At 24.5% G+C, this 19,847-nt stretch overlaps 1 protein-coding gene across 1 annotated transcript in view; it reads right to left on the bottom strand.

Annotated features, from left to right (window-relative positions):
- Nucleotides 1–149: 149 nt before the first annotated feature.
- The window catches only part of LOC122509361 (inward rectifier potassium channel 2-like), a 39,681-nt gene continuing 19,983 nt past the window's right edge, over nucleotides 150–19,847 (bottom strand). The window contains exons 2-10 of the mRNA XM_043623362.1: nucleotides 19,339–19,453; nucleotides 18,045–18,283; nucleotides 17,178–17,451; nucleotides 15,482–15,674; nucleotides 14,363–14,584; nucleotides 13,291–13,523; nucleotides 12,431–12,687; nucleotides 11,871–12,173; nucleotides 150–288 (exon numbers count right to left, since the gene is read on the bottom strand). Of these exons, the coding sequence (XP_043479297.1) occupies nucleotides 11,876–12,173; nucleotides 12,431–12,687; nucleotides 13,291–13,523; nucleotides 14,363–14,584; nucleotides 15,482–15,674; nucleotides 17,178–17,451; nucleotides 18,045–18,283; nucleotides 19,339–19,453 (1,831 nt within the window). The 3' untranslated portion in view covers nucleotides 150–288; nucleotides 11,871–11,875. The remainder of the gene's footprint in view (nucleotides 289–11,870; nucleotides 12,174–12,430; nucleotides 12,688–13,290; nucleotides 13,524–14,362; nucleotides 14,585–15,481; nucleotides 15,675–17,177; nucleotides 17,452–18,044; nucleotides 18,284–19,338; nucleotides 19,454–19,847) is intronic.

The following is a 19,847-nucleotide window of genomic DNA, read 5'->3' as shown; positions in this document are numbered from 1 at the left end:
CTCCACTTTTTCAATATTATACGATGAATTAATTCATATCAGGCTTATCATCTTATATTTTCACACGATTCATAATTATTAATCGAATCAATCACAATATCATTGATTTGGCATTTCGATTAAAACAATTATAATTTTGCGATTATTAATAAATTGTTTTATGATGTTTGTATATTATTATGTCATTGTTGTTATAAACTCACTGTTGTCTTCTTTGTTGATATTGTAGAAAAGATTTTTTCAGGTACCATATTTTTAAAAATTGTCTTACGTACTCTGACTCGTTTTCTGGAAATTGAAAACAAAATATTTCTGTAAATATTTTGAGTCTGGAAAGTAGAAAATAAACAATATATAATAAAAAAATAAACGAAAAATATTTTTAATTTGTTTGCTAAAATGGAAACTTTTATTTTTTGAAATTCTTGCAAATGTTTTGATTGACATTATCAACCAAAAGAGGAGGAATAATTATTTAAATTAATTAATTTCTTTTCTTCAATGAAGGAAAGAGCGAAAAAAATAAACTTTGTTCTAATAATTATGAAATTAATTAAAATACAAAATTAATGACAAATACTGATTGAAATTTGATTAGGAATTTGTCATTAATTTGTTAATTATATTTCTTGGTTTTTTTCCTAATATAATTATATCAAAAATGAGAAAATCTTGCAAATGTTTTGATTGTCATTATCAACCGAAAGAGGAGAAATAATTATTTAAATTAATAAATTACTTTCTTCAATGAAGGAAAGAGCGATGCAAAATAAACTTCACCCTATTAATTATGAAATTAATTAAAATACAAAATTAATGACAAAAAATACTGATTGTTTGATTGGGAATTTGTCATTATTTGTTAATTATATTTCTTGGTTTTTTTCCTAATATAATTAGAACAATTGGGGTAAATTTTTTTACAAAACTATAAATTATAAAATAATTCTAATCTTGGATATAATATTAATTTCAAATATTTTAATAACTAAAATTTATTTATAAAAAATTAATTTTTTAAAATTATTTTTTCCTCTTTTATTTATAATAATTATTTATAATTTATAAATATTTATACACTGAACACATAATTTATTTGATTCGAATAATTTTTATTTCAATCAATTAAATTGTATTTATTACAAATACTGAAATTATTGGTTCAAATACAATTTAATTGACTTAAATAAAATTTGATTCAAGTAAATATTTGATAACAGACAACTAATCGGTTATTTGAATTAAAAAAATTTTTTTTTAGAGTAATAATGATTATTTATAATATGTAAATATTTATAATAATAATTTTTATCACCTATTGTATAATATTTTATTGGTTATTCTTTACAAACCGCAAAAAACTATTCTCTTTAGTATATATATATATATATCATAGTGTGCGGTGTATAATTTTCAAATTAAATTAGAATATACATAATTTGGTGGTAAAAATTTTTCATAAATTATTATCCAAGATTTAGACTTGTCATAATATTATGCTATTAGTGCAATAATTAATTTATAATTTGCATAATATCAAACGAGAAGGTGAGAATTAATGAGATTTAATCCTTCAAAAGTGAGGTAGTCGTGTGATAATTAATAGTTGATAATTGCTACTCTTCAATATAATGTTTATAAATTATTGGAGAAAAAAATCTTTTTTTTTTGTTGCTGTAAGAGAGAGAGAGAGAGAATTCTCGCAAGGTGCAAATTATTAAAATCAGGAAACTATAAATTAGAAGAATAGTGAGAAATGGGTAAACTTTTTTTGTTAGTTTACTTTGGATTTTATTGTTTTCTGATTTATTAATTTTTATTTCTTTACTTCAAAATTTTTTAATTTTTATTTCTTTATTTCAAATTTCTTAATTTTTATTTCTTTATATTTTAAAATTCTTAATTTTTATTTCTTCAGTTCTGATTTATTAATTGTTTATTTATTCAAAAAGGACAAGTTACAATTTATTTTTAACTTCTAATTGATACGGTAAAGAAGAGCAAACAAATTAATCATATTTTTCTTCACTTTTAATATAATGAAATTGTCGATAAATTTGTATTTTTGATTAGTGAGCCATTACTATACTGGGCATTGTAAATAGGATAACCTTTGAGATATTCGAGTTTAGTGTGCAATGTTTTTTTCTTTGAAAAATCTATTTATTCCTAATTGTTGTTTTTGTTTTTTTCTTTCTTAAACTCTTAAAATTTTTTCCTCTTTTCACGATCGCATGTTGGCAGTAGAGTCGTTCGTCTTTTCGTTTTAAGTCGCGATTTTTTATTTGAATTTTGATTTTTTTTTTTTTGCGACAAACGCTCGGATGCGTGTCGCTCTCGCAACTGTTTCAAATTCGTACGGAAGGTACGAGAGTGTACCAATGGATGCTATGGCATTTATCTTTTATGGCGGGGGAAGCTTATAATATACAGTTCACGAATGTTCACCTGATCCAACATTAAACTCAGATTTCAAAACGACCCTGGATTTTATTATTCATTTACCAGTGAAAAAAAATGGGGAAAAAAATGAAAGAAACTTGTGTTTTATTTTCGAAAGGGGATCGAAATCAATTTTGCTTATTTGAATATTTTTTTCCGGTTAATGTTTAATTTAATTTATTGTAAAACCGGAGTTTAACTGAAATTTGGTTTATCATGTATTTCTAGATTCAAAAATCTATAAATAAAAATAATAATATTAATCATGAATAATAGTGATAACCCAATCTAATTAGTAACTATTAGAGAGAAAAATTTACGCAATTCTTTCTTTATTGATATTTTTTATTAAAAAAATGAATAGTTTAGAATTAGTTTAGAATAAATGAATAGTTTTTGTCCAAAAATTTTTTACTAGAATTCAGTACCTAGAAATTTTCTAGATTTTTTCTGGAGAAATTCTATTAGACTGTTCAGTAGAATTTTTGTAGATTGATTCTACAGAACCATTCTTGTAAAATTCTGTAGAACTTTCCCCACTGGGAATAATGATGATAATAATATAATGAGACTAATGATAAGAAAGGGAAAAAATGAAAATTGATAAATTGTTAAAATTAACAAGAATATTGCTGCAAGTCAAGAGCATTCTCTGAATTGAAAAACGAATTGAGTAAAACATCCTGAAAGTATGTGAATCCTGACTCACATATGAATTACCTAGTAATTTTCTGTACGTTCACATTTTTCTCGAAAAATATTTACTGGTTTTGCATCGCGTGTCGTGAGCCTTTCAAGCATCTTGTAACACGCACAAGGATTTTATTAATCCAAATGCTGCATCATTTTTCATCGTATTTAGCATAAATTTCTAAAAGAAATTTTTATCTTAATTTTTCGTTTTTAATCAAAAAATTACTCATTTCTTACGAATAAACGTTCAGTTTTAAACGTTCAAAGTAAAACGTTATATCTAAATATAAATTGGAAGTATATTTAGAATTGTTTTAAAAATCGAAACTTCTGGAGGTTTTTATTTGTCTTTATTTTTTATTTGTTTATACTTATTTTTATTTGTTTGTTTTTTCATTTTTTATTTGTTTTTAATTTGATTTTTAATTTGTTTTAATTTGTTTTAATTTGTTTTTTATTTATTTTTTTATTTTTTATCTGTTTTCGTTTATCATTTACAATTTGTTTATAAACACCAAATAAATTATTTACTATACCAAAAAAAAAAAATAATGTCTTTATATTCTCATCACACAAGTGAGAAAGTATTATTTAATACGACTTTTAGTAGTTTCAAGAGAACTTTGAAACTATGAAACTTAAACAACAGTTTAAGGCACGTTTAAGAGAATTTTATAGTGAGAAGATTGTCCTTCATGTTCATGAAATATAATTCTACCGGAAGTAATGTTATAAGTACGTCTGAGGTATAATTTAGTTTTCTGAAATTATTTTCTTCAGTTTTCCTCTTTTCTTGTTCAATTTTTTCCATTGTCATTTATTTCTTAATTTTTTTGGTTCACTTCTTTTCTTTATTAAATTTGTGATTAGAATTTTTTAAATTAAAAAATATTTACTGAGAATTTTTAATTTGAAAGAAACTGCAATTATTTATTTTTAAAAATTATTTATTCTAATTGACTTTTGTTTTAATAAAAAAATTTTAATTAATGTTTAACTTATTAAATTATTAATTTTTATTAACTCTTGATTTATTAAATTATTCGTTCTAGTTATCTTTGATTTATTAAATTATTCGTTGTAATTAATTTTTAATTTTTTAAATTATTCGTTTTAATTAATTTTTAATTTATTTTAATAGTCAACTTACAGTAAAAATAAATAAAACTTACAGTTTAAAAATAAATAAAAATTAATAATTTGTTTAGTTTTATTTATTTTTAAACTGTAAGTTGATTATTAAATCAAGGTGGATATTTAATACAAATGAATCTTTATAATTTTTAAACCTTAAGACGATTTTAGGCTTCTTGTTTCTCAAAAGGAAAATAATAAGATTAGGAATTTTTTAAATTAAGATTTATGCCCGCAGATACTTGAGATTTAAAATTCCTACACGTGTCTTTAAAAAAATGTCCATTTCGTTCGCTGAATTTAATTCTAAATTCTAATTAATTTTTTTAATTAATTCTTTAATTAATTTTCGCTTTACCTATTTTTTACGCCTTTCTCTCTTCCCTCCCTTCTTTACTCTATGACTCTTCACCCTTTTTCTCTTATTCCTCGACTCAAACAATAACAATAACAATAACAATAACAATAACAATCACCCAACACTTGTAGAATATCAAAGAAAATTTCACTAAAAAAGAATTTTAATTCTTTTTCAAATCACTTCTAATTTAAAATCACGATCAGTTCCTTGAAGTTCAAGACCACGTGGCTCGTAAATTGAAGAGCGGGAAATTCGAATTTTAAAATTTAACGCCGGAAACAAATTACGCCTCATTGTCGAAATTTGTTCGCGTTTCTTCAATTCCTGTATTGTAAACTTGATGTCCATTAAACGGTACATTTTGTGACATTGTCTTCAAAACTGTTTTTGATTTTTTTGTTAGAGAGAAAAATTAAGTGTCACTTTTTTTTGTTGTAAAGAGAAATGTTTATAGAAAAACTATTTTTTTTTTGCACACACAGTGAGAAAATGAGGATTAATAAGATTTAAGTGCGAGAAGCAGTTTAACCGGCGACTGCATTTGCGATCACATCAAGTTGTTCAAGTGACGTCAATGTACACTCAACAGTCGCCTTTATCCCACTTCTTCTCTTTCTTGAATATTTTACTCCCTCTTCTTCACACTCTCTTTTTTCCTTTTCTACTTTCTACCACGTCTCTTTTCTTTTCATCATAACCCATCATTGTCCAGTGGCATGCGATCTTAAACAAAAATCTTCTCTTTTTTTTGTATAATAAACATGAAGGGTTCATTTGTTACTTTAAAAAAAATTCGTTAGTTTTCAATATTTAGTGACTGAATAATTTTTTAATTTTCTATTAATTTAAAGAATTAATTAATAACCCAGTCGAAAAAACAGGGTTCGCACTCGATACTCAATATTTAAAAAGTAGAAAAAAGTAACTTTAAGACCGAAAAAAGTAGTAAAAAAGCTATATATTGGAAAGTTAGACGATTCACAAAAATTAGATTCTGCATTTTATTTCCCTTATTTTTTTTTCTAATTTTCAATAAAAAATATTTACATTTTTTCTTATTCTACTAATTTTAATTACAAATTACAAAATTCAATAATTTTCTAAATATTAATTTTAAATTATTCAAAAATACGATTATAGGTATTGAAAAATAATTTTTACAAGTAAAACAATAAAATTTTTAAAAATATAATTGCAATTAAATTTAACAAAATTTTCAAATAATTAGAAATATAATTTAGTCCTTTTAAATTATTTACGGAAATTAAAATTAGATTTTTAAGATTAAATTACGTTCAGAACTTAAAATATTTGAAGTGATTTTCAATGTAAATCCCATTTTTAAATTTAACCATATTTTTATAAAAATTACAACCGTAATTTTTCGATAATTCAATTATTTTGTTGTAGAAATTTTTCATTAAAATTATTTAAAACATTCATCATTTTTTAGAATTCAGTTATTTAAACACAAAAATAAATAATTTATTGAACAATTGAATATTTCTTAAAATTAAATTTTTATAAAGAATCAAAATTTTTGACAATAATTGATTTCATTCAAAGAATTTTAATAACATTTTTAAGAATAATTGCATTTTTCGAGGAATTCATTTAAATGTCATATTTTAAATTATATTGAAAATAATGAAAATTCTACTATATAAGTTTTATTATTTATAATAATAATTAAATTCTTGCAAAGAATTTAATAACAATTTTTTTAACAATTTTTTTAACAATTGATTTTCTTCGAAAAATTTGATAACAATTTTTTTTAAATTATTGAATTCTTGTGAAAATTTTATTATTTATGAAAATATTGAATTTCCGCAAACAATTTTATTAAAATTATATTTAAAATAATTAAATTTATCTAAAGTATTTTATTATTTATGAAAATAAATGAATTTCAGAGAAGAATTTTATTATTTATGAGAATAATTGAATTCTTACATTTTTTTCGACGAATTTAATTGAAATTGTATTAAAAATGATTTAATTCTTCTATAAAATTTTATTAAAAAATTTGAAAATAATTTAATTTTTTTAATAAATTTTATTAAAATTGCATTGAAAAAATTATTGAATTCCTTAGAAGAATTTTATAAAAATTCTTTTAAATAATTGATTTTTGCAAAAAAATTTAATGATAAAATTGTATTTTAAATAATTGAATTTCTGTAAAATTTTTATTATTTATGAAAATAATTGAATTACAGCAAAGAATTTTATTATTTATGAGAATAATTAAATTCTAACGAAGAATTTTATTATTTATAAGAATAATAATTGAATTCCTTCAATTAAAATTTCATTGAAAATAATTGAATTCTTGCGAAGAATTTTATAAAAATTCTTTTAAATAATTGATTTCTTTCGAAAAAATGTATTGAAAATTGTATTTTAAATAAATAAATTCCTGTAAAAAATTTGTTATTTATGAAAAATAATTGAATGTTTGCGAAAAATTTTATTAAAACTCTTTTAAATAATTAAATTCTTTTGGGAAATTTTATTAAAACAGTAGATTTTGAAAAAACTTGAATTTCAAAAGATTTTTGATAATAATTGTAACACTTTTCTAAGAATCTTATTAAAATTTTTGAGAATAATTTTTTTAACAATTTACTTAATAACGCAAAGTGAAGCAGGTACTTAATTATCTTAATTAATGATAAGTACTATGACTTCCACTTCTTTTTTTTTTGAAGTTTGGGAATATTTTATTTTTTTAATTCAAATAACTTTCGTTAATCTTTCAAATATTACATATCTTCAATAATCCTTGAAAACTGTCAGACGATCACTTTGCTATAAGTGTTAGTTTATACTCTTCCTGGCGAGAATTTTTTTTTCTATAAAAAAAATTTGTTCCTTTTGTTCCTTAGACTCTTTATGGCACACGTTTAGAAATTTTGTTTCATTTTGCAATCATATTTCATCATTTAAAGATTTTTTTATCCCATTCATTCAAATTAGCTTCCCTATTTACGCATGTGCGAAATTTATGACTTGAGTCTTAAAGAATTGTATAAAGAATTAAAAAAAAAATCGCATATTTCGAGAATTTATTTAGGACTCTTCTAATGAAATAAATTTTTATTCTCGAGTTAATTTTAGCCACTTTTTAATTTTCGTTCAGAATCGTTTTTTAGTTTCATTTCAGTTTTGAACTTATTGTGATGATAATTAATAGCAAGAAACTTTTTCGTTTCAATACGAAACTCGAGTGTGCGGATGTACAGTGTATACGAACGTAACCGGTTTTTTATAATAGATTAGGACTAGGTATTTGACCTATCACTATTACATACAAACTAAACCATCATGTATATTGCGAACTACCAATCAAAAGACTGATGATACGTTTGGTATTAATAAACGGAAGTTATACACATTTTTTTTGTACATTTTATCCATGATGTGAAATGCCTTCGTGCTTTTTTTATCCCCACTAATTAGGTGTCATTATTATCAATGTAAAAACGTGAAATTTTTACGGAAATGCAATTAATGCGCTGTTATTTGTAATTCCTGTGACCAATAAAGTGAATCATATATTCATTGCGGAAAAGGAGGTGGAAAAATTATGCAATGGGGACTTTTTGTGAGCGCACAATACTGAATGTTTTAAAACAAAATACTTTAATACACAACACGTTAATTAAATACCCATCATGATACTCTAAATTTTAGTAAAAATTCTTCTCTAATGATACTTCATCAAACATTTTACTCAAATAATATAGTTTCTTTCACGTAATTTTTGAAAGAAAAATTTTATTTGCTTGAAATAAAATGTGATATTTTTAGGAAGTGACTAGTTTGGCAAATTATCGTATAACTTGCTTTCATGGAAATATCGAATAGGAAATAATGTCGTGATTGTACTTGCAAACTTTGGAACGTTTTTTCTTCGCTGTTGTGTCATAGACGATGATTCTGAAGATGACTAATTCCTTGAAGTTAACAAACTGTAGAAAATCTTTATAAAAACATCCGTTATACTCCTTGTGACGCACTTCTTCCAAATTTGATTATCTCGAATTTTTTCCCCAATTTTTTTTCCAAAGAAAAAAATATTAGATAATAGATCTGCGAATTTGCATGTAAAATTATTTAAATAATTTAAATTCATGTTCGTGTGCCAATTTGGGCTAAAAATTAGTACGATATTTTAATATTTTTGTCATAAATTTCTTGAACCAAGAAATAAAAAAAAAGGAATATAATTTGATTGGTGAAATTTTTTGCCTAAATTATATTCATGACGGCGAATATACTTTGTGAATGATGATGAAGGGATGGATCATTCTCTAAAGTCATATGGTAACAGTTTGATGGACTGAATTAGATTAGCTTTCATCTAGTTGCCGTGTAGTCGACCCGAGACTGTAAATATTGCGGGGGCACACTATAAAGTATCGTTATTCGACGGATGAGACAGTGGGTAATCAGCATATTAGACCGAGGACAGACTCGTGGTAGATGTCGCAACCTTCGCAAGACGATATGGCATATTCACATTGTTACATATGCGTATTTCATGTTGCTGTAAGTGTAAGTGACATCCTAGACGGGCTATTGTAGCGCGCACAATGCCAACGGACATTGTTATCTTTGCCAGAGAATGTGATTATATTTAAAAAAAAAAATAGAGAACAAAAATCCACGCGTTTCATTTAGTTTCCGTCTTTTGATATTTCAGGAAGCAAGTACATGGAGAATATGCGTGACTTGTAGGTTTTATGGAATTACTTCCGTTTTTGTTTGAGGTTTTCGTCCTCGATCTTTTTCTTCTTCTTTAAATTTTAGTCATTTGTTTTTTGTCTCACTTCATATAGAAAAATTGAAATGGAATTATAATATTTAATTGTTCTAATTGTCATTTTGATTATGATGCGATTTTGTCGAGAATTGCTCGACGTGCAACACTAGTTAAGGAACCTGTTAAAATTTAAATAATTACTTTAAATAAATAATAATTAATGCAATAATACTCAACAAATTATAGTTGGCATTTGTTTGGGAATTTTTAATGCTGGAAATGTGGACAACAGACTAGATTTTATCAGTTACAATCCAGATTCTACGGAGGAACATCTGGATTGATGCAGAAAAAGCTACAGATGCTTTGTACTTAAAGCTGCTTTTAAACAGAGGAGTTAATAATTCTATTGTTTAAAAGCAACTTCAAGATAAAAGGCGTTTTTGCTGTACACAACAAAACGTGACATAGAATTTTTTGCACGATTTTTTATGATACCCATCAGTAGTATAATGATTCCTGAAAGCATCGAAAGTTTGCTGAAGGTTGAAACTAATTTAACTGCAAATTTCGGAATCTTTATTAAAAAAAATTAACTGTGGATAGTTTTTATACTTTTTAACATCATTCACAAAAGAATAATTCGATATTTCTAGCCAAATTTTGATCACAAGGGTTAAATTAAAGGATAAGAAGATGTATCCACAAAATTAGGTCCCAAGGAAAATTACAATCATCTTTTTGCAATTAGCAGCATCTATCAAAATAAAATTATAGTTTCGATAGAAAGCATTAAACCGTGGGTAATTTTTTATTCTCTGGCACCATTGACAAAAGGATGAGTCGATACTTCTGGCAAACTCTTGATTCAATGGGTCTAGTTAAAAGATAACAAGAAAAGTGATTAACAAATGATTAACAAATGATTAACAAATGATAAACAAATGATAATTATCACAGATTTCATCTTTAACAGATGATTTGTTAATTTTCTGATATGTTTATCTCTTATTTGTAAAAGAAACCCGAACGATTCGTCTAATTCAAATGAATCGAGTTGTTCTCTTCCGCAAAAGAAGTTTGAATTTATAAACTGAAAACATAGTCATCATTAATGCTATTGAGCGTTGTACTGTAATTTTCAAGTTTCCGTGAAAAACACTTGACAATGATAACTATAATATTAAAATGATGCAACTCGGTAGTCGAAGGGCAGATGATTTAAACGATGCTGCAGGTTAGACTAGACCACAGGATGAATTTAGTGGCGGGAAGTGCCCTCGTTATAACACCAGTCAATTGTTTAATCTCGGTCTTGTTCCCTATAACTCACTTAAAATACTACTCGTTCTATTCACTATTACACTACGCAAAATCTCTGTTTAGTTCCTATAGGTTATTTTTCTTTAAAGTTTTTCCCTTTATGCTTCTTTAAACACTTTTTTCTTCTGGTTTTTTTTGTATTTTGCAAGGAAAAGAAAGTTTTCGTTCAAAATGTTGGATAAAGAAACAATGTACAGTATGGGTCTCTTTAAAAATTGTAGTTTTTAATCTTTAGTTGGTGTAATTATTTCGTGTTCTCATTCTCATATTGATAAGGCAAGTTAATTACTGGAAAGAAGGTAGCTGATAGGAAAGAACCTACTTTAGAAATAATTGTAATTTTTCTTTTTTCTTGTGTTTAGAACCAAAAGTAAAAAAATTTTAAAGTACTTAAACCCAAATTAGTTTTGGGTTTTAACAGTGTGTTAAAGCTCAAATTAGTTTTGGGTCTTCAGTTAATAAATCGAAAGAATTTGTTGATATTCTTGGACCGAATGGTCGAGATTACGTGCAGGCGATTTTGTAAAATTATTGAAGTACTCGAGAATCATTTAATGGTACTTGATAGTTGGAAATATAACGGAAGTAGACCGAGTTGTAAAGTTGCACCCAGCACGAAGTCTTTGTGTTCCATTTAAGATAATTTAAAGTTCTGTACTAGGAATTTAAGCTCCACAATTGCAGAAAATTAGTATATAATTGTTTCTAGAATTATTATTATTATTATTAGCGTTTTCATTATCATTATCCTTTACGGAAGTACTGTTCTCAATTGTTTAATTTTGTCCTTTACTGACACACGATTTTATAATGATTGTCGTTTTTCAATCAATTTTTTTAAAGCATAGTTTGATACGGATGGTACACTGAGAAGAATAAGTGTGCTGTCGTCGATATAATTTTTATGATCATTTTAGTTGAGTCAAAAAACTTGTTTTAAGTGAAAAATTAACGGGTTGATTGCATGGCTCTAACGAAAAATTTATTTGTAGCTAAGGAAGACTTTTGGTTTTCTTTTTTGGAAAACCAAAAATTTTTGTTGGTGGAATTGTAAAGATAATTTTTTCTATTCCTTTAAGATAAAGATTTGGGTTTAAAGGACATTGTTATTTTTAAAAATCAAAAAGTGGAGAAAGAAAAACTTACGATAATTAAACTTGTTCCTGAGGACTGTTGAATTGTGTTTGATGAATATTTTCCCTAACGTCTATTACAATTTCGGGTCTCGGTGGTATTCTCGGCGGTGGTGGAGGTGATATTCTCAAAGCGTTTTCCTTTTTTCGGTGCTCTGCACTTCTGGACGGATCTTCTTCCTGTAGGACGAATGTTGTCCTTTTTTGCATATCCTGTTTATTTTTGTTTTTTTCACTAAGACTAGATCTCCTTGGCAGATGATGGGAATTTGGAGGCTCGTGCATCCTTTCTGGCGTTTCTGAATACTTCATTTGTCTGATGATAGGAAAAACAAATTTTGTTTCAATTGTTGAACAATAAATAATTTTAATAATTGAATAATAAAAGTTGGGTATTTTTTGGAAAAGAAAATTGTGTTATAGTATAATTAACCGTAACTAAAATATGAGCAACTACATTTGCTTTTTGCTAAAATTGGTTTTTTAATTATTGAAGAAGCAAAAGAAGAAGAAGTTTTATTGCAACTTTTCCAAACAATGTCCGTTATTTTTTCTAGAGGCAAATATAATTACTTTAATTCGAGTGTTGAATTTGAGGATGAATTCTTTATGTTCCCAAGTAGACTATCAATTTTCACAGCCTCTAGTGTTGTTCTCGATGCTTCGCGTTGCATTTTTTTCTCCTCCTTTCCATGAAGACTCGATCTTCTGTTTTTCCTTAGACTTGAATTTATACCCTCGAGGACTTTCACATAATTTTCTTCGCCATCATTTGCCTGATTCTTTGAATTGTAGGAGGAATTTCTTCCAAAGTTCACTGGTTCTGGTGTCTGGGAATTAAAATGATTTTTGTATAAAAAATAGCAGAACATTTTATTGAAGAAAATACAAAATAAAAACACAGACAAAACAAAATAAATCAGATTGGAAAAATTGTTTTAGTTTTAAAACATTTGGATTTGAAACATTTCCAAACATTTTTATGCACACAGTTTTCTGAGGATATCAAATTGAGACAGAAAACGTATCGAAACGTTATGCATGGTAACAATTTTGATTCGTTTTTTTTTTGTCTCAATTTGGTATCCTTAGAAAAACTGTGACATTTTTAAATATTTCGAAATATTTTTAAGCATTTCTAAACGTTTACAAATGTTTTTAAATATTTATGAACAGTTTTGAATATTTCCAAACATTTTTCAACATATATAAACAATTTCAAACATTTCTAATCATATCTAAACATTTGTAAACATTTAAAAACATTTTCAAACATATCTGAACATTTTTAAAATTTTCAAACAGTTTGAAATACTTCTTTTAAACATTTCGAAACATTTTAGAGTAGATTGTCAATTTTAGAGTAGATTGTCTACTAAAATGTCTTGTAAATTTTTGGGTGCTCTTTTGTCATTGCGAAACCAATTATGTACCTCGTCGTGAGTGTAAAATGTCGCAAGCTTTTGATCGTTTGGATTGTTTATGCTTTCACGTCTCGATGGCGAGTCATCAGGGCCAGTAATCATCACTGGAATTGGTGTGGGTGGTGTAGGTGCATGCATGTGTAAACCACCAGTAGATGATGCCAAACTTGAGCCGGAAGCGGAAGTTAAAGAACTGCTGGAATTGTCTCGATAGGCTGGAAACGTTCCCGTACTCATGTGCTCTAAAAAATCAAAAAAAATCTTCAGTAATTAATTTTCTTTTTTTAGAAAACTAACATTAGCAAACTTTTCCGAAACCGTTTAAAAAACAATAGAGAAAATTAAGAAATAATAGTTAAAATTAAAGAAATTGAATTTATCTATCTAAGGAAAAATTTACTGTTAAACCTGGACTTTAGTAAATTTTTGATTTACTAAACCGTTTGTTTGAATTTTTTTCCCCGTTTTTTCTAACCATTAAAGTGAGAGAAAACTTTATTTGTTTTTAAAGAACCATTAACAGATACTTTTGCTTTCCTTATGTGAAGTGCTGATTAAGTAATTGTCGCGTGTTTTAAGGAGAGTATACCCACAGATTCAATAAACTCAATTAAATGTAATTGAGGTCAATTAACCCATTTCTCAACCTTTTGCAAGCTCTGGTCAAACTAATAATTCTTCTTCTAAAATGTCAAACCCCTCTCTTTTAATCAAATAATAAATCATATGAGAAAACAAGTACTGCAATCATCAATTTCTTCAAAAATTATTTATTTCTTTTTTTCACTCTTTCTATATTAAATGATATAATATGGAAATTATTAAATTATATCGTTTAAATTGAAATTTACGGTTCTTTTAGAAAACAAATATTTACATTTATTAAAATGAATATTCGTTCCTTTTACAAAAAATAATTTACGGAGCTTTTGAAGACAAATGTCTTTAAAAGCTCTTTTAAGAGGGAATATTTAATTTATTTTTAATCGTTTTAAATTTAAATCTTTTTTTTTTCTTTTTGAAAAAGAAATATTTTTTTGAAATGATTTCGAGTTATGAGAATTAAAAAAATTGGCATCACCTCCTTTTGCATGATGCAGGGCTTTGACTTGGTCCAATTGCAATGCAGAGCAAAGTGGCGTGTCCACTTCGTAAGTGTTATTGAAAAGTGTATAATTCACTTCATATTCGCCAGTTTCTTTTCGAAAATGAATTATATTTTCGAATCTATGGCCCCACAGTATTTCCGAAGGAAGATACGAACTCCTTGCTTGTGTTGTCATACCAGTTGACTCAATTACACCTGAAATGTGACAATTCAAATCATTAAAATCATATTTTCTGGTTTTCATCTAAAAAAATTATTTCCGCAACATTTACTTCATAACGTTAATTATTTACAATGAACTAAATAAAATTTTATTTAAGCCAAACAAAATTTATTTGTAATAAATAAAAAATTTAGTAGGTTTACTCTAGGTGTAAAAATATTTCTTTTATATTGTCAAAAATTTTTTATTTGTTTCAAATAAAGTTCACTTGAAACAAATTAAAAGTTTAGTATAGGCTCTGAGTCAAATATTTTTTCTCTGGGTGTATCTTTCTCCTGGGTGTAAAAAAATATGTTTACTACCGTGAAAAATTTGTTTTCCATTGTCAAAAACATTTGATTTGGTTCAAATAAATTTTATTTAGTTCAAATAACATTTTTTTAATCAAATAAAAAGTTTAGTAGGCTTTGAGTAAAATATATCTTTTTTTTTGGATGGGTGTAAAAAAATTTGTTTACTACCGTCAAAAAAATTATATCAATAAAAAATTTTATTGATAAATGGAAAGAGCCATTATTATATTGATCCATTAAAGAACCGATAAAGAACAATAATGAACATACACAAATATGAACCGAATATATTTTATTTATTTAAAAAATAATTTTCTCGAGAGTAATAAAAATAAATTATATTCGAAGGTTATGCGGCGATTTAATTATTAAAATGATAGTAATTTTATCGATGCATTCCATGAATATAAAGTTAAATGTACATTTATTTCCCTCATATATGGGAAAGATGATTATGCAACTTAATCAATAGCAATTATTATTCTATAAAAATGATTCTAAGTACACAATTAAATATTCTTGTTTATTGACGCGAGTTTTATTTAATTATCAATTTTTTTTTTACTATTATTTTACCTTCTAACATTACGACAATTTCAAATCTCTCGTGAAGCATATCGCTTGCCGAGAGTCTGTAGAGAGGTGAATTTTCATCAATTTTATGAACTATTGTCGTTGGCCAAATGAAGAAAATTTTATCTTCCTCCCCATCGCCACCGACTTTTAATTCGGTTTGGAAAAATGGGAGAGTCTCTCCTTCTCTCGTCACCTGTAATCAGTGAATTTCGATGTTAATTTAATTTCAATTCCAATTAATTCTAACTTAATTTCAATTTAAAAGTACAATTTCATTCCAATTGAATTTCAATCCAATTTCAATTCAATTTAATTTCAGTTCAATTTAATTTTAACTTAATTTCAATACAATTTCAATTTTAATTCAGTTCAATTTCAACTCAATTACAATTTAATTTATTCAAATTTATTTTCAATTCAATTCAAAATGATTTCAATTTGATTTTAATTCATTTTTAACTCAATTTTATTTCAATACAATTTAATTTTAATTCACCTTAATTTAATTTTAATTCACCTTAATTTAATTTAAATCCAGTTTTAATTAAATTTAATTTGTTTCTAATTTCAATTCAATTTAAATTAAATTGAATTGAAATTGTATGAAAATTGAATTTTAATTCAATTTAATTCAAATTCAATATTAATACCTACAATTTTAATTATTTTAAATTTAATTTCAATTTCATTTCAATTTAATTCTAACTTAATTTCAATTTCAATTCAATTTAATTCTAACTTAATTTCAATTTCAATTCAGTTCAATTTCATTCTAATTGATTTATTTTTTCTAATTGTATCAAAATTGAATTTTAATTCAATTTAATTCAAATTCAATATTAATACAATTTAAATTATTTTTAATTTAAATTCAATTTTAATTCCAGTTCAATTTAATTTGAATCCAATTTGATTTCAATTTAATTTCAATTGAAATTCAATGTTATTTCAATTCAATTTCAATTTAATTTAAATCTAACTTGATTTCAATTTCATTCAAATTTATTTTTAATTCATCAATTCAAATTAATTTCAATTTAAACTCAATGTTATTTCAATTCAATTTGATTTCAATTAAATTTAAATTTAATTTAATTCTAACTTAATTTGAATTTCATTCAAATTTATTTTCAATTCAATTCAAATTGGTTTTAATTTATTTTTAATTCAATTAATTTAAATTCAATTAATTTAAATTCAATTTAATTCAAATTCAATATTAATACAAGTTAAATTATTTTTAATTTAAATTCAATTTTAATACAATTTGAATTCAATTTAATTTAAATTCAATTTTCATACAATTTCAATTCAATTTAATTTAAATTCAATTTTCATACAATTTCAATTCAATTTAATTTCAATTCAATTTTCATACAATTTCAATTCAATTTAATTTCAATTTTCATACAATTTCAATTTAATTTAATTTAAATTTAATTGCAATACAATTTAATTTCAATGCAATTTAAATTCAATACAATTTAATTGTTAATTAATAATTTGTTCAATTGGAAATTGAAATATTTAAGAGATTCCCTTTAAATATTCTATGTTATTTGAATGTAATATGAATATAATTTAAATCTATTTAATTAATTATAATTAAACTAGGTATTAATTTTAATTGAAATATTTTTTAAAATTTAAAAAAAAAAATTTTTGTTATTTTTTTGGTTTTAAAAAAATAAATCACCTTCTTTCTGATCATTTGTGCCCTGACGTGTGCTTCTATAATGTGACTTTTTCTCATGTCACCGACTCGAAACATAAGACAGGGCTGACCATCCCTCTGGCAAATAACTGCATTTCTTGAAAAAAGTAACGTTTGCGTTCTTTTCTTAGGTCTTGATAATTTTGCAAAAACAATGCCCACCATAAAAGCCTGTAGAATAACTCCTGTCATGGATTGAATGCACATAATAAAAATTGCCTCTGGACATTCTTCAGTCGTGTGCTTTGAACCATAACTGAAATTCAAAATTCATTTTTTAATCTCGTAATTTTTTTTATTTACAATTTTTTTTAACTAAAAACCTTTCCTTAGGAAAAATGTTCCTAGAGTTTCAAACTTTTAAATGAATGACGATTTTTACTGTCTTTAATTTTTATTTTATAAAAAAGATAATTAAAAAAATAGTAAAAAAAAATTATGTTCAACAATAAGAAAATTAATTTTTAGAAAAGAAAAAAGAAAAATTATTTAAATATAAAATAATTTAAAAAAATAGTTAAAGAAAATTATGTTCTACAATATGAAAATTAATTCTTAACTTGTAAGATAAACTTTTCATTTATATTATTATTTTATTCAGGAGGATAATTGAAAATATTTTAACAGAAAAAAAATCGTTGATTTGAACGTTTGCTTGTACAAATTTATATTTTCATGTGATTGAAAAATTAATTGAAAATTCAATTGAATTATAATAATTATAACTAACAATATAATAAATTAATAAAAATTAGTACCTAATTAAATATGGAAAATAGTAATTTTTATAATGAATTAATAAAAATTAGAACCTAATTAAATATGGAAAATAGTAATTGAAAAACTTACCCAATTGTATGTTGTGTTTCGACGGAAAATAAAAAACAACTTGTAAATCCGTGAATATCAACGACACACGGTGTAAAAGTGATGTTGGGATTGTCGTAATTTTTTGAATCGAGATCACCATGCGTGTAGACAATGAGCCACCAAACGAGTGCAAAACCAAGCCATGAGAGTAGAAAATTCATGGAAAACACCAAAAGAGTCCAGCGCCATTGTGCGTCTACCAATGTTGTGAAAATATCCTGACAAATGTGCAATAATTTTTTTTTCTGTTTTCATCCACTAACATTTTTAACAAAACAATTTTTAAAATTCAACTGTTTTCATTGGAAACATTTTTCAATGTTAAAGAAACAGATTTTATTTTTTAAATTTTCGGAAAATATTTCCTAATAATTCCAATAATATTCCAATAATATTATTATTTATTATTCCAATAATATAATAATTGATTTTATTATTTTTAAAAAATGTTTTTCTATTAATGTGTTAATTAATATCTACAATGTTAAAAATGTTTACATTCTGCTCAAAGATTTAAAAAAAATTTTTTGTTTTCAATTTTTTTTGTTGCAACTCTTAATTGTTTGAAAATGTATTTTCTTATTTTGTGTTGAAACAATGCAAACTGCATTCATTACTCATGTTCTGACTTGAAGCCAAATAGAAGACACGTGTTGCATTTTGAATATAACAAGTAGACTAGAGTTTATGTTTCTTTAAGAATTTATATATATTTTTTTAAAGTTTTTTTAAAAGTTTTTGTATATTTTTATATAATACCATCTAGAGACATTTTTTATTAAAACCAAATATACTTTTAGTTGAATCAGATAAAAGTGTTTTTCTACTAAATTTATTTATTTGAACCAAACAAAACTTTATTTAGTACATTAGTACAAATAAAATTTTTACTTGAACCAAATAAAATTTATTTATAGCAATTAGCATAAATAAAATTTTTATTTAAACCAAATAAAGTTTTAACTTGAACCAAAGACATAATAAATTTATTTATACAAGTAAAATCTTTGGTATAAACTACAAATAAAGTTTTTAGTTCAACCAAATAAAATTTATTTGAAACAAATAAATAATTTCGTAGGTTTTGAGTCAAGTGTATCTTTTTTCTAATATTTTAATATATTTTTATAATAATGTGAATATTACCTATATAAACTAAGTGATTATTTAACAGTTTTTTTTTAATTTAATAGATATTTTTTGAAAATCTTTGATTTTATTTTAGTAACGATTCTACTCTAAATTTACAATAATCTTTTTTTAAAAGTACTACCTGCAAATAGCGTCTTCGTCTTTTTGCAACATTTCCTTGAACAACATTACAATCCCCGTGTTTGAATACCACCCTTTTTCGAAGTCGTTTTGAGCTGAATTTTGCATGTTTATATCTGAAAAATATTTCATATTTTATTATTTGGTTTATATTTTTTAAATTTATTTAAAATTATTTATATTTTTACAATTTATACAATAATTAATATACATTCTTTTAAATTTATATTGTTGACAACAAAACATTCGGTTTATATTTGACAGCCAATTTCTTTTATTGATTCAGCAAAATTTTTTATTCATCCAACCAATTTTTTTTATTGATCCAGCAAAATTTTCTTTTTTCTCCAACAAAATTTTTTACTGATCAAGAAAAATGTGCTACCAACCCAACCAATTTTTTGTTGTCTCTCAAGAGAATTTAAAATAAAATTTTGTTTAAATTAACTAAAAATACTATTCCCCTAAATCTGATGATTAAAAATAACTGAAATCTTGGCAGACTTAATT

This window comes from Leptopilina heterotoma, unplaced genomic scaffold (assembly GCF_015476425.1).
Source record: "Leptopilina heterotoma isolate Lh14 unplaced genomic scaffold, ASM1547642v1 Lhet_60, whole genome shotgun sequence".
NCBI lineage: Eukaryota > Metazoa > Arthropoda > Insecta > Hymenoptera > Figitidae > Leptopilina > Leptopilina heterotoma.
Note: the sequence above shows the minus strand (reverse complement) of the source record. Positions and strands in the feature narration are given on the sequence as shown.